At 44.3% G+C, this 15,540-nt stretch overlaps 1 protein-coding gene across 4 annotated transcripts in view; it reads right to left on the bottom strand.

Annotated features, from left to right (window-relative positions):
- Positions 1 to 392: 392 nt before the first annotated feature.
- srgap1a (SLIT-ROBO Rho GTPase activating protein 1a) overlaps positions 393 to 15,540 on the bottom strand; it is an 84,154-nt gene continuing 69,006 nt past the window's right edge. For 2 of the 4 annotated variants that reach the window (XM_041938451.1, XM_041938453.1), the window contains exons 18-22: positions 14,723 to 14,802; positions 9,510 to 9,690; positions 7,624 to 7,761; positions 4,009 to 4,381; positions 393 to 3,165 (exon numbers count right to left, since the gene is read on the bottom strand). In XM_041938451.1, the coding sequence (XP_041794385.1) occupies positions 2,761 to 3,165; positions 4,009 to 4,381; positions 7,624 to 7,761; positions 9,510 to 9,690; positions 14,723 to 14,802 (1,177 nt within the window). In that variant the 3' untranslated portion in view covers positions 393 to 2,760. Of the gene's footprint in view, positions 3,166 to 3,932; positions 4,382 to 7,623; positions 7,762 to 9,509; positions 9,691 to 14,722; positions 14,803 to 15,540 lie in introns of all 4 variants that reach the window. The other 2 variants (XM_041938455.1, XM_041938454.1) reach the window with 2 other exon arrangements.

The raw sequence follows: 15,540 nt of genomic DNA, 5'->3' as shown, positions 1-15,540 counted from the left end.
TTGCATACTGAATTATTCTGTATAATAAAAATACCTGCATTCCCTTAACTATATTGATTACAATACCATCATTGTAGTGTACTCTCTGTGCTCTGGTTCTTTCAGATGTCTTACAATTGCTAGCTACTTCTATTCTGGCATTGTCATTTCATCATTTCTTATCACATGTTTAACTGTGATTAGGGTTCTGCCTCTGAGGATGCACATGCATGTATTAACTCAGTTACAACTTTAGATTTTACAGACAAAACATATGATCATCTTATAATATATTCTGGATTGCTGAACATTGAATTACCCAACATATAAGGGAATTTTTGAAATTACTCAGTGAATTAATTGAAGTTACTCTGTATAAAAGGCATGGGGAAAAAATCCACCTCAGACTCGGCAAACTATTTCCTTTATTAGAAAGAAATCCTTGGAGGTATAAACCCTCAAAGAACTCTAAACGTTATGATGTTACATGCCATATATACAATCATATACAGAAAAGTGCAATGTCACAATGGGTAAGCTATTTATTTATTATTTATTCTGTCATATAACTGTTTGGAAAATGGCATCATTACGTATTCATGTGTTTTCTTCCTGCACTGCATTTTCTCAAAAATATCTGACATGAAAATGCAAAAGTACAGAATGTCTGAAGTTCATCTAAAACATTTTCAAAGGCACTTTCACAAGTACATACTGCAGATGTACATAACACCACAGAGTAGCTTAAAGCCTACAGACAGCATAACTGAGTCCTACTGATGATGTTAGCATAGTGACAAAAGCACACTTTTTACAACTGGCTTCACACTGTAGGTGGGACACTTGTATCTCTGGATATTTAGTCTACACAGTTTGTTCTAAGTCATTTCTACCCAGAAACATAACAAAAATGATTACAAAAATCATGAAAGTTAGTAAGTCAGAAAATTTTGATTATACACACAATATCTGTCAAGTCAAAGATAATGTAAACCTGCTGTTAGAGAGCATTGCTTATTCATAGCAAACCAAGTCTTTTCTTTGTGTTATTATGCTAGCCAAATATTCCCAGGGCATGCACCCACTTCTCTTATTTCTACAGTACAGCGGTTATTCTGAAAGAGACATACAGGGGTGCAGTCACACAGCTGGGACTCTGGCACGTAGTTTGATGGGGCTATTGCATAAGTATGACTCGACTTGGACGCATATGAGCTGACTGACACGGGCTGTTCATCAGCGACTGTGTGAGACTCCCTCGTGTTCCATGTGTGCCGTTTTCTGCCACGCATCAGGTGCCTAGAGGTGTCATCATCCAAAAATGCACAGGTCACAGAGAAAGCCTCAGTGTCAGAACAATGCAAAAAAAAATATATTACTGACATTATCACCTGAACATAAAACAGAAAACAAATCAAGCTGCTGTTTTCAGAGACGCTGACAAAGAGAAACAGAGGAAGCAGGGTGAACATATTAGGAGGCTTTTACACTAACAGTCATTAGGTCCATGGCTACCGGCAGCACTCCCACAGGGCGCTGTCATGAGTCTATACACAGCAGTCAGTATGAAGAATACCTACATCATATATGGAGGGTCAACATCCATGCTTTAATTTGCACAGTCATGTCTTTGGGTAGATAGAGCCAAGCAAGGCAAAAAAAGGAGCTATGGCATGTGTTCCACATCATATAATAGCATATGTGTTATATATACTGTAGCTAGGAGATGATTTATCCACAGAATTTTTCACACTGCTCCCCATAGATTATACAGATGCAAAGGCATATGTTACTGGGCAAATCTTATTCCCGCATCATGAGCGTTTGATGCAGGTATTCAAGAATGCATGAAAATGTTCAAAGTTCATAATGAAGTAGTGGTTTTATCCAATAGTCATATGTCATTCCAGGCAATACGGAAATATGTTCAAATAAATTTGAGTGAATCCAGCACAGAGGTGATCTTTGTACATTTCTGACACACAACAGATGGTATGTCTTGCCAAACAAAGGCGCAGAGTTTACACGCTAGTGAAAGAAGCATACTGCTATTAGTACTATTATCTATTAACAAAGTACCGTTAGTTGTTAAGGGCTCTTCAGGCCCGTGATCAGTCCAACCTTCAAACCATTTCTCTTCATGTAGTCACAGCACCTTTATAATATTTAACATATGAACGTCAGTAAGGCCTTTGAACCAGCTCAGCTCACGACACCTTTAAGGGTCCTCCCAGGTAAGAGCAAAAAAGTTACATGGTCTTGTTCTACGTGTGAGAATGCCACTCTGGTCACTACAGTTCTCATCGAGCTCCAGGTTCAGGTTCAGTGGTAAACAGAGGAGCTTCTGTACATGCAGCATGTTTTGTTCAAAGCTACATAGTTCATGAATGTCTGTAAACTAAACTAACTAATATACATGTTCTAAAATCTTGTAGGAAGCCTTTGTGATTTGTTGTTTGAATTTATTCTTTGAAAAACAAAAAGACATTTGTTAGATAATATTAACCTAAACATATTAACACATACCTATGCACATGTTATTGAGACTAAACATTTGTCCGACTGACAGACCTACATAGTAACTCCTCACTCAGTCTCCCTGTCAGAGTCCTTTGTTTTCACCACAAGGACGCATCTTTTCCTGTCCAGGTCCACGTATTTTACACACTCAGGGATATTATTTGTTGTTGTCTTTGAAGTCAGGACACTGGTAGCATTTTGCAGCCCCCTGGAAGTAGATTGAGAGTGTTTGTTTTACACCTCTGGTTCCTGTCCCAGAGCTCACATGGTGCAGGACTTGTCCAGAGGGTCCTGAGTAGCTGGAGGCTGTGAGGCCTGGCTGGACTTGGGCAGGACCATGGGCTTGGGCCTCAAGGCAGGGGGTTTGAGCTGCACCCCCATGCGGGGCGCTACCACAGGCTTGAAGGTGCTCATGGTATCGCTGGAGGAGCTGGTGCTGCGGCGGATAGGTGGCTCAGCGTTGGCGGTGGACCTCAGCATGACGCCGTGGATGGGGCTGAGGGACTCGCTGGAGCTGGCCGGCGTGGGACCTCCGCCACCGCCGCTGCCGGAGGTCTGCCGCTGCTCCAGGGTGTCCAGCACCACGTCAGGGGCGTGCTTGGCTGAGCTCTGCCGCTCCAGCTCGCGCAGCTCATTCAGAGCAGTGTTCATAGTTTCTTCTATGTCCTGCAGGAGACAGACAGAGCGTGTGTGTGAGAGAGGAGTGAGGCTATGGAAGGATGGAAATAACACTGGTGAGAGAGATGAGTGAGAATTTGGGGTTAAAAATGAGAGAAACTAAAAGAGAAGGTAGAGGAGTGAAGAAAGAAATGACAAATGATATGAAAAGCAAAGATGTTAGAGGGGAGTACAGTATGGTAGGAAAAGACAAAAAGGGATGTTAACAGACGACCACAACGACAGTTTTTCAAGAAAACACCAAGCGTGCATTACACATGCAGAGAGTTAGTAGAGAGTATTACTTTGCACCGGCACCCCTACCTCTGCATGCTAATGACTTTGGATAGCAAAGGAGATGCAGACATGACAAGATCTGTTCATCTGAGCATGCTCCCAGTAGGCAGACAGACAGCCCAGCACAGTTTAAAGTGCTCTCTGTGGCCTGTGCTTTCTAACTGAGGCTCTATACAAATGTCATTTATTGCTTTACTATTCACAAGTATGTGACAACAGTCAAATTAGAGCCTCCACCACTGGATCAGCACTGATGCAAATATGGACATCTGCTCGAATACAAATTACTGCCAGTTAGGCACTGGTATATTTTATAATAGCGCTTCATATTTGAGAGTATGCTCACAAGCGACACTACAGTAAACATCCTGTGATGAGCTCCAGTGTTGAGCTATGCTCCCTGCTGTCTGCTGCCTGTGAAGCTAGTCTTTTGCGTGTATTTAGCACACAGACACAGGAAGCAGAAGACAGGGACTGACTATGTTTTTACAGGGCGGGGCAGGGCTTTGATGGTGGAGGGAGCTGCGGTCGGGTCGCCGCTCGTCCCGCGCTGACCTGTGCGATGGTCTCCGGATCCAATGGTTTGCCGCCGTGGTGGTGGTGTGCGTCAGTAAAGCCCGTGTACTGGCCCGAAGAGGTTGAGCGGCGGATAGGGGGGCTTTCCATTTTCTTCAGCGACTCGTGGCGGCTGATGTTGGTCAGGCTGCCGTGGCCGGTGCGGCGCCGACGTTCAGGGCTGTCCATGGGCATGTGGTTGCGACTCCGCAGCATGTCCCGGGGGCTGAAGTGGCCTAGAACTGGGGAGCCCATCTCTGGTGTACCTCCATGTCCTCCATGACCGTGCTGGGAGGGGTGCACCATGCAGTGAACATCACTGGGGCGAGCAGGGGGTCGCCGAGATGGTGGTTCGGATCTTTTCTTGTGCCTGCTGGGATCGAAGAGAGGGAGGAAACAACAAAGTGAAATCTTTATTAACTGCATTAAAGCTTTCATCTTTTAACATTTTACCACATACCCCATACTCAAACATTGCTTTTTTTTAAATTACAGCTATTATGCAACCCTGCATCTCCCAAATGTAAACTTTCTAGCAACTAAAAAAAGCAGCCTTGTTTTTGGATCAACAGCTATGCGTTAAATCTTGAATCCTTTGGGTCTCACTCTGAAAACATAATAATCCTTCAGACATGAAGATCCTCCAAACTGGATCCACAAGGTTATACATGATCCTACAGTATGTGGGGATGCTGCATTGTAAATCATCAGTGTTGTAGGCCCCTAATACCTCTGACAAACTCATTTGGAGAGCAGGTAGAGTGGACCTGGCTATCAGCCAGAGGAGGGAAGCCTGTGGCTCATCACAGCACCAAAACACAAACTCCAGCTTCAGCAGTACGCCTGTTCTCTATCTGAACCTGGACCAGCAGCACCGTCTACACCTAATCGCTTCTGACACGATAGAGAGACAGAGCTGAACGTGAATGCGTTCGTCTGGTTGGACACACACTCCTTCATGCTTGCTCAGTTCTGCATGATGTTTCTCCACGGTAACATCGACTCCCTTGGAGCGGTTCTATTAGAGCAGCACATCCTCCTCAGTATGGCTCCGCTCTGCATATTTATGACTACCAGCACTACAGTAGCTACAGACAGCCTGAGTCAAGAGCTGTAATGTTTCATCAAAGCAGCTATCATCACTTTCTGTCGAGCAGCTAGATAACTGGATCTTAGCATGACTATTTGCAAAGAACCAGAATATATAGTTACCTGATACTTCTTTACATGATGCCTCAGAAATTCTGATGATTTTCTTGAGGTAAAAGAGAAACTAACAGTATAATCTTATTAATATTCAGTCACTTTTTCTGTTGGTAGAACATTTTCCAAAATGATGACAGCATAAAATATTAAATCAATAATATGTGAAAGCTGATACATGACAGATTAAATATTTTAGTTAGTCTCACGTCTACATTATTGGTTCTTTGTGATGATGAAGACGCAGTGAATTACTCATCCTTTAATCACTTCTCCGAGGCAAATGGCTTCATTTGAGAGTTTATGTCTGCCTCATGAACGCTGTCTCACTGATTCTCATTAAGATTTACAGGCAGCTTCATCACCACGCTAAACAAAAAGCAATAACGAGGATGGATATGAAGGGCCGTGAGGCTCTCGGAGAATGTAACTGCAGTTTGGCATCTCCCCAGTCGCATCATTTCATCACAGAAAACGGCTCGTCTTCGTGAACTAGAAAGTCTTGGGCCAATCCAGACGGCTGTGTGTGCTTATGTAAGACTCTGACAGGCACACCTGCTCACACACTGCCACTGGAGTGTGAGCGAAATGCAAAAATATTAATGAACTTGCACAGAAACGTCAACCAGACTAACAGCTTCTGCTATCATCAGAAACAAACAGCTTCTGATGATAGTTCAGACACTGAAAAGTAAACACTCATTGGTGGAGGGGTGCTGGCTGGTGTGCCTGGTGAGAGAGAGAGAAAAAATATATATATATTTTTCTGACTGCAGTGAGAAATCTGGATTAGTAAACAACTGCAGGAACCACTGACAACCTGCAGGGGGAGCAGTCTACATTCGTAACACCAGTCCCCCTCTGGGACAGAGAAGAATAACAGGCACTGGAACTCTCTCTGCAAGCCGTCCCCACACTGACAGCTCGCCCTTTGTTTATTGTGGTCTTGGCTAATAGTAATGCACATCACAAGGCATGCCATGACTTTCTTTGCCTCAAAACAGAAAGCAGACCAACTGTAATACTTCATATGATCCTATCAATGTGCATCTTCGCCACTTGAAGTGCCACTGACGCAACTGTCATGTTTACGGACGCTTGCTCTAATCGTGATACCAAACTCTACCAGAGATCCTGTCTGGTGAACTTTTTGTTGACTGAGAATGCCAGGAGAGGAAAATATCTAAATAAAGCTCAGGATATAAATGATTCAACACTTATGAGGGCTGTCTGAATGGAAGAACAGTGGGCAGGAGATGAAGAGAGAGAAGTGGGGATCACCTGGGAGCTGGTGACAGAAACAGTATTGTAGACGTGGGCTCTGAGAGTTAGACGAGCTTCATTAAGGCTGATGAGGAAAAAGACGATTCATTCAGACATATTCTCCATCCGCATACAAATACCTGCAGCTGGTGTAAATATTGCCTCTAGGATGAATCATCAACATTTCAGCGGTGAAGGGAGGGAGTGAGTGTGGCTGTGAATAAAACAGCACTTGCTCATGTGTTTGGCAAGAGCCAGTAACAGACGTTTCAAGGTCGCTTACTCCACCACCACCAAAAACGCAGCAATAAAGAGTGGAGCGGGAGACAAAATACTGGCATGCAACCAGCAGACGCTGCCAGAGAGACCGAGGTGTGATTGTGTGGGTCTCCTCTCTGTGTGCCATCACTCCCTCTGCATGTGTATGTACAGTATGATCCAGTGGGGCCAGCTGATGACTAACCACCACTGTGAACTGGCTATTTAAAACTCATACTTCACAACTGGAACTGTCTGCTTAGTGGGAATTAAATAGAGTGGGAGAAGTTTATGACTCCACTGACAATGGTGAGCCGAGGATACGGGATGACAGGAGGAGGACTGGGTGGACACTGTGCAGGTCTTCACTGCTTCCTTCATAAAACAGGCAAATCAGATACATGCGATTACACCACTGTTGATGCAAGATTTCACTGAAGTGAAAGGTTTAAGTCCCAATCGCAAAGTGTTTTCCAGTGCCTTGAGTTTGTGTGTGCGTTGGTATTCACACCTGAAGCTATTTACGCCTCTTGGATGATGCAACAGTGAGCCTGCTGCAGACATGCTGCTGCGAGACTGTGACTCCTTATTGGATTGGCCATCTCTCATTAGATAAAGCCAATGTGAAGTCCAAGACATGTTGCGGTCATATATTGGTCACACTGACACTATGTGGGATGCTTGTTAACCTTGAAAATAAACTGGTCTTTTGTTTTCAAAAAACCAACCCAACATCAGGTGTTTAAAACAACAAATAGTCAGACTTCTGTGAATTATATAGAGAATGCAAAGATTTAAAGTTAAAATGCCACACTCATAATTCAGGTCCCAAATAGAAATTGTTTCAGAGAGGCTTTAATATTGCAACCAACTGAACCAAGGCAAACCAACCTGGTAACGTAGGCCTCAGAGATCCTGGTGTCAGTGGGTGAGCCGATGTCTTTTCCTGAGCATTTATCCTCTCCAGCATGGCCACTGCTGGCCTCACTGTCAGCCTTCTGACTCAGAGTGTCTGAGAAGTTGTCATCTCTGGGACACAGAAGCAGAAATGACATTGAGACACAGAAGGAGCAAGAGGAAGTGACAGAAAAACAGACAGGAAAAAAGGAGAAATCAGCAAATCAGTCGATCTTTCATATTTGCATCATTCTTCAATGACAGTATTTGATATCGGTTTCCTGCGAGTCAGCACATCTCCCTCTCTCCCCCAAGGTCCAGAGAGTCAGATGAGTCATATTCCTGAGCCGCTCAGTATTCTGGTGGTCACACACACACACACACACACACACACACACACACACACACACACACACACACACACACACACACACACACACACACACACACACACACACACACACACACACACACACACACACACACAAGCCAGTTGTATGGGTTTCACAGAGGTGTGTGACTGGATACTGGGTACAGTTGGTGCTTGTCAGGTGGCAGTAATCAGAGCTGCTGAGCTGCTCTGCTGCCTCTGATCATGAGTATTAGCCCAGATAAAACATGGCCACTTATTCAGTGTATCCACATCACTGCGCACGGACGGAGACAGAGCAAGGACGAAGATTTCTCCAAAGCAGAGGAGGCAGTAAACAAAATTTACAGACACGAGAAAGTTCAAACACCCTCACGGTCGAGCCTGTGCTGAATAGGTCTCTCTGCATGCTTTATTCTGGGCTGTTTTACGGGACAAGTGAAGATCACAACCCTGTGTGCTCTACCCTCCTCAGCCTGCGCTGCTTAAGCAGAGAGCCGGATGTTACTGAGCTCGGGGACGACCCGTCCAACTATAAATTCCCCTGCTCTTTCATTAACTAAGACGCCCCATCAGCAGTGCCACTCCCGGTGAATTATTGACAGAGCCACACTGTTGGGACAGCAGCAGGAAAAAGAAGAGGAAAGAGGGGAAGGCATTCTTAATGGCCATTTTGTCAGCCAGCTACTAAGTGATTGGAGTGACTCTGTTCCCGTCCTAACAAGACAGTGAATCCAGTCCATTAGGCACCAACAGTCGTGATGGCAGAGTGTGTGCTTGTTAGTGCTGAGAGAGGGAGACGGTGACAGAAGGGCTGGTTGAAGACCCTGGAGATGGAGAACGTTCCACGGCTGAGCAGGGACGACCGTAGAACAAACGAGGCTGTAGGTCCTGTATGCACGACCCTACAGCCAACTGATGGACTCTCATGGAGCAAAGTCAACAAGGACAAGTGTGTTGTTTAACCCACAGGGATATCATCAGGGAGAGCTGGAAGATTATACTTTAAACCACAGCTCTAAGGCTCTCAGTGGCTCTAAGGCTCTTTTTTTTTTTACCCATCTGGTTATCTGAGAATAAAAAGATTTAACAGTTATTCCTGAGGTACTGCATCTCCTCTTCCTTCCATTTGAATTTATGATCAGTCAAAAAAGCAAAGATACATAAAGATAATAATCCAATGGAATTGTAGAGAACATTTTGGGGTCTGCCACCGTCTGGTTCGGACATGGTACTACAACCCAAATGGTTCAAAATGACTTCCAAATACCTGTCAACTGTAGTGGACACCATGGATAAATGGGTTAAGGCTCTCTCACACTTTGCATAAAAAGTCATGTACTGAGCTATAAAGTTGTATTTTTAGTGTGTTTGTTTAGTTTTTTTCCAAGCTTCTTGGCTAAAAATTGTGTCGTTAGAGGACATCTGATCTTTGCAAGCAAGCAGCTTCTCTGCTTACATTTACTCAGTCATATCCAAAACTATTCTTAAAGAGAACAAAAACACTCACATGTCTTGGACCACAATATACTGGTGGGGCACCAGGCCATCGATGCCGTTGTGCCGTCCCTCCCACCAGTCCTCTGACGCCCGCTGATACAGCAGCAGGGAGGCGCCCTTCTTGAAGGACAACTCTCGGGAAGAGCGCCCAACGTAGTCAAACTTGGCAATGGCTTCAATGGGTTCGCCCTCTGTCAATGGAGAGAGGATTACACAGGTTAGGTATGTCAGACAGGGTGATGACATCAAGTAAAGATGGCAATTATTGCAAGTGCAGACTTTTGAAGTGGTGGACGCAAGTGGTGCAGTTTTATCAGACAAGAATCTTTATCCATATAGACCAGAACACATGCGCTTAAATACATGTTGGACAGTCTTGCATCAGGTCTAATACTGCCGTGTTTATGCACACAGAGTTCAAGTGTGCTGAGCCAGTTGGTTATTTTAGTTGTAGTCAATAGTAACCCGGCTCTACAACGGCAGGCCGGGGCCACAACAGGGCCTGAGGAGCTTTAGCAGGATAATTATAGAAGCCGGTGAGAGGAGATCTATATGACTCCAGGGCATGTCAGTCACTGCATGGATCATTAGACTGGGTTGATATCTACTCAATAATTGTAGAAGTAGAACCAGTGACACGGGAAATGAACATGGGAAAGACCAGGAAAAGTTATGACAGACAATACTAAGCAGCGGTAGATTGAGCAGTTACTATTATGCTTTATTTTAATTCATCTGTACTGATTGCTTTCTCCAAGTCCATTATTTTCTCAGTCACTGAAAATCAGTCCCAAATTGATGTGCATCCTGAAGAAAGCATCTGGATTTTCAACAACAGCTACGGTCGGCCCGCCGTTCAAAAAGTACACGTCTCCGAGCCGATATGCATGCACTACAGCAACACAGGTCTAAAAATAGCTCCTTTATTCCTCCCTCACTCCTACCTCTGCCCCCCTCCCATCTCACTTTCTCACTTCAAGTCAGACAGGGGGTCCCTGGGCAGACGAAGCCTCGCCCTTACACAGGCGCTCAATATAAATGGTTGAAGCTTGTATCGTCTGTGAAAAGCCATCACGGTGTGTCTTTCACAGGAGCTGAAATGTAATTCCAAGATGAGCAGAGAGGCCTCGAGAAAGAGGAAATAGGGATTCTGAGCAGAGCGGAGGATTCTCCATCTCTTTTTCTCGTTTCATCCTGTCCATCCTTCCATCAGTCCATCTGCAAATGTTTATCCAAGGTACACACTCACACCCACAGTGCACTGACGTGGCTGTGGCTGAAAGCAGCAGGCCATAAACTCAAGTCTCAGTGTGGTAAAGGATCCCCTCTGTCATGTTGTGCAATTATAACTGAGAATCGCTTCAGACCCAACCACCCAAGGTTACACACACACACTCACACACTCACACTGCGGCTGAAGTTAAAGAGATGTTGAACCGTGAGAGCTGGAGGCCTGTGGTGTAAGAGATACGAACTGTCAGATGTCTTACACAAGCCAGTGGAGCGGAGTCGTGGGGATGTTGCTCTACACCCATGTTCATACATATAAATATGGGAGCAGGAGTCTGGTGTGAATCAATACAATAGAAGAGGGTATAAAACTATTTTTCTCTTCTATCAACCCTTTTCTCTAAGGAAAATGATTCATCTCAGTTGCTTGCTGCTACAAACAGAGCATGAGACTTAGGCACGGCCCTTTATGGTGAGAGGATGACCCTTGTAGTACAGTAAAATACACTGCCTGGTAATATGTGCAATCCAATATACAGTATGCCTCTGGGGCACCTGACAACAAGGACACCCCACTATACTGCAGCAAAGTGATATATAATCAATGAGCCAGTTGGTTCACCTTTGACCTTGTAGTGAATTTACCAGCAGATATCATCAATGTATTGACTGTGTGTGAGAAGTGTCACTCTAGCAACAAACATTAATCTCCAGGTAAATGTAAATCCCACCTTAAAACTTTTCATTTTGTATAAGCTTGTTGTTGTCTAAAAGGAGTGAGTCTGTGTTCAACAGGCAGAGGGTACCATAGCGTGGGGGCTCTAATAGCAAAAGCCTGATCACCCTTAGTCATAAACCAAGACCTGGGAGTAACCAGCAGGGCTCTGTGGATCTTAATGGTTGAGAGGGCCAGGTCAATAGATCAGAAGTGTATTTAAGAGCGAGGCCATTTAAGACCTTAAAAGTAAACAATAAAAATTTTAAATTTAAATATCTTACAGGGAGCAAATGTAGGGATGCGAGCACAGGGATGCTGTGATCGTGCCTCTTTGTTCCAGTAATGGTTTGAGCAGCAGCTCTTTGTACCAACTGCTGATGGTGGAGGGGGCCCTGGCTGATACCTGGGTAAAGTGCACTGCAGTAATCAAGCTGAGGACAGATAAAAGCATGTGCAACTTTTTGTAGATCAGCAATTGATGGAAATGACCTTTAGAGATGAACTGGAGCTGGAAGAAACTTGACAGAGCGATACTTTGGACTTGATTGTCAAAAAAGAGTTTCGCATCAAATGTTACACCTGCATTCCCCGCAGCCTGCGTAGTATTAGTTGAGAGACCACCAAGATTAGCACCTGAAGAGCAGAATGAACAGAATGACTTCAAACTTATCATTAAGTTTACGGAAATTTTGGGGCATCCAGGGTTTGATATCAGAGAAGTTCTGCTGCAGAGGAATGTGTGCAATTAGCTAAAAGTCCAGCCCCTGATGCCTACCCAGGCCTCCAAACGATGTAAGAGGATACTGTGATCAGCCGTGTCAAAGGTGGCACTTAAGGCTAAAAGAACTAAAATTGAGCAGTCACCTCCGTCTGCAGTTAGCAGCAGGTCATTAGTAACCTTAACAAGTGCTGTCTCGGTACTGTGAAGTGCTCTAAAACCTGACTAGAAACTGAGGGCCCCATACAGCCCCAGTTTGTACCTTTATTGTTTTGTTTAATCAAGTATTAGTGTAAGAAATAAAGAGGAGGAAGTGTGAAGAAGACTTGATTTTCAAAATAAAGATGCTGATGAAGGCTGGTGCCAGTTTGTGCCTCTCATGTTCAATTATTACATTCAGTTCAGTCTTTAAGCATCCAATCTTCTGAAAAATATACATCTGGTGATCGTTTCACAGGAATGAGAGTCCATCGTCCACATGCTAGCACCTCTGTGAGGCTTTATTTGTGTTGAGGTAAATGCTAACGTTAACATCAGCATGCTAACATGCTCACAATGACAAAGCTAACACGGTGATGTTTACCATGGTCACCGTCTTAGTTTAGCATGTCAGCATGCTAACATGTGCTGGTTAGTACAAAGTGCAGCTGAGGCTGAGGTTGCAGAAATGTCATTTCTGGCGACCATCTTTGAAGATTCGGGTTAAAAATGTTTTTTAGTGTGCTGTGGAAAGGCTATATAAAATACCTCCTACGACACCATCTTCATCTTAAAAATCAAGTCATTCACAGAATTGTCTTCTTCATTTTTCCACTAACACCTGATGAAAGCAGCAATCACTTAGCTTTACTTTGTGTGTGTGCTCTATGTAAATGTGCCCAGTCCAGATCATCTCTCTGAGCTAATGAGCTCTAACACACTCCAGGGGGGCCACGCCGAGCAGACGAGAACATTTCCGGACAGCTACTTAGACCAACATGTGGAATGACTTTTACTCCTCTCTGTCTGTCCAGTATTCACTTAGTTCGAGGACAAACATGTTTTGAAGGTTGAAAAAAAGAGAAGGAAAACATATTAAACTTTTTCAGCCTGTAGAATCAAATGCTGGTAACCAAATAACCAAACAGGAAAAGAGGTTTGCTTTTGTGTCTGAAATCTAAATGAGGTCATGGGGACTTAAAAATAACTGACGACAATAACTTGACCACAGTTCAAGCTTCCACAGGGAGGGACTCGAGTCAGTGAGGACATCCTCCCAGTCCGCTCAGAGAAGCTTTTGGAACAAAACCAAGGCAGCAAGGGATTTCTGAAAACATAATCTTCCATTAATTACTCAAAGAGTTGATAGCTGCCATCTGTGTTTAACAGTGGGAAGCCACACATACAGAAGTTTCCCCGTCCAATCAGAAGTCCTTTTTAGTTCTAAAGGACATCCAGATGATGACTTTAATTTGGAAGCAGTGTGATTAACCGCTGGTGTAATGAGAGAAAATCAAGACTGATGATGAACGTGACAGTGAGCCCCCAAAAATCATCTCTGGGTGTGAAGAGCTGACAGGATTGGGGCTGCTGTCGTCTCCATGGAAACAGGTTTAGGGAAGTCTGTTACTAAGGTAAAATATGAAGACTTTAATCGAGTACAGGAACTCGTTTTTGCTCACGTTGTCTACATCTGGTCAGCTCTCTGTCACAGATATTTATCACTTTTTAATGAGCTGGAAGTTTTATTGTCTTTTCCTGCTTTTTGCTGCATATCAACAGCCACATCTGACCCCAGCTGATATTTTGCTTTCAGCCCACTCACTCACTCGCTGTTTGATTTGAACCAGACCAACTGGTATACATTTCACTCAAACAAAGGACCACATCTACGATCACAGATTTACCACACCCCCCCATGTCTGTGAGACGTCTTGTATCCTCAAGTGTCTACATGAGTCTGGTGTTTTTTAATTTCTTCATATTTCTCTTGGACACATGGAAATGTAGTTACATTTAGAGACCCATACACTGCAAACATCTGCTATGCTTTTACAAATCAGTGTTTTCACAAGGTAATAAAAACATGGAGGGAATTGAATTGAAACGAATTAAAACCCAAGGCTATGACCCATGGGAAAAAGACCCCTCTCCCAAGGGGTCCAGTGGGTGCAGACCACCATGGAATTTGTAAGAGGGGGATGTGGAAGTGTTCCGAGGCCCCGAGGGAGAAGCACAACCATTAGAATATGAATGGCCATCCCTCACTGCCTAGTTCCCTGGCCCTTCAAGGTTACGGCATTAACGGGCTGAAAGGCAGGATTAGCTGCAGAGTGCTGGGTTTAACCCTCGCAGCACCGTGGACATGAAGGAAAAGTTCAATTTGGATACACACAACAAACGAATGGGACAGTGCAGAACTGTACTTTACGTGTGATGTGACGACTAAGTTTGATTCATGTGCTGTTTTCTATTTGAAATGCAGTTTGGTGAGAAAACAGATGTAACAAAAGGAGCAAAAAAAAGAACAAATCACACACATCACCTAGTAAATGTGAATATGATTACTGTCACTCACCATCCTCGCTGGTGTGTGTCTCTGTCCCTCCCTCGTTCTCTACTTCCTCCAGTGCTCCATGCTCACTGTAGGGGCTCTCACTGTGGGGGACAACATGCAAACTGTCAGCGTCTCAGCCGAGGCAGGGTCAGGGGTCAACAGACAGGTTCAAAACTGACAAAAAGTCCAAATTATGGTCACTCTTGTGTAGTCTCATCCTTCACTTCTTTTTCTTTCAGGAAGTGCAAGTAGTTTGAAGACACTTTATTTCCTAATTCAGTTTGCAATGTAAGACTTGGCTCAGATCTCAACAGTCAAATCTCATTTAAGTGAAGATGATAAGGAGGAAGAGTTTTATTTATTTTTACTATTAACAAGACCTAGAGGAAGTTCAAATAGCGGTCATTCTATGAGAGGCTTAGATCCTCTATCTGTGGTTGGGCCTCTTTTTTCTAAATGGTCTACTGGCATCATGCTGAGAGAGCTGGCAGTAAACACACGCACGCACACACACACACACACACACAGGAATGTGCACGCACAAACATGCACACACGCTCTACAGAGCACCCCTGCCAGGAACTGAACTGTCTCCTCCCATGCTAACATGTCACCAGCCGCCTCCTCTTCTGGAGGCAGCCAAGACAACAAATCTCCCCAGGGCTTCATGTGCCTTGTTGGAGGGACATGGTCGTGCTGAGACAGCTGATTAGCTCTAGCCAGGGATAAATCGCTGTCAGCCTGTGGTGATGTGGGGGTATAGAGAGGGAGAAATAGAGACGGATACAGAGAGGAGGAAACAAGTGATACGCACTGCTTACAGATACGGAGCTGGCAGA

The sequence above is a fragment of the Chelmon rostratus genome, chromosome 6 (genome assembly GCF_017976325.1).
Source record: "Chelmon rostratus isolate fCheRos1 chromosome 6, fCheRos1.pri, whole genome shotgun sequence".
In the NCBI taxonomy this organism is placed as follows: Eukaryota; Metazoa; Chordata; class Actinopteri; order Chaetodontiformes; family Chaetodontidae; genus Chelmon; species Chelmon rostratus.
The sequence above is the reverse complement of the archived record's forward strand: the minus strand, read 5'-3'. Positions and strand labels throughout refer to the sequence as shown.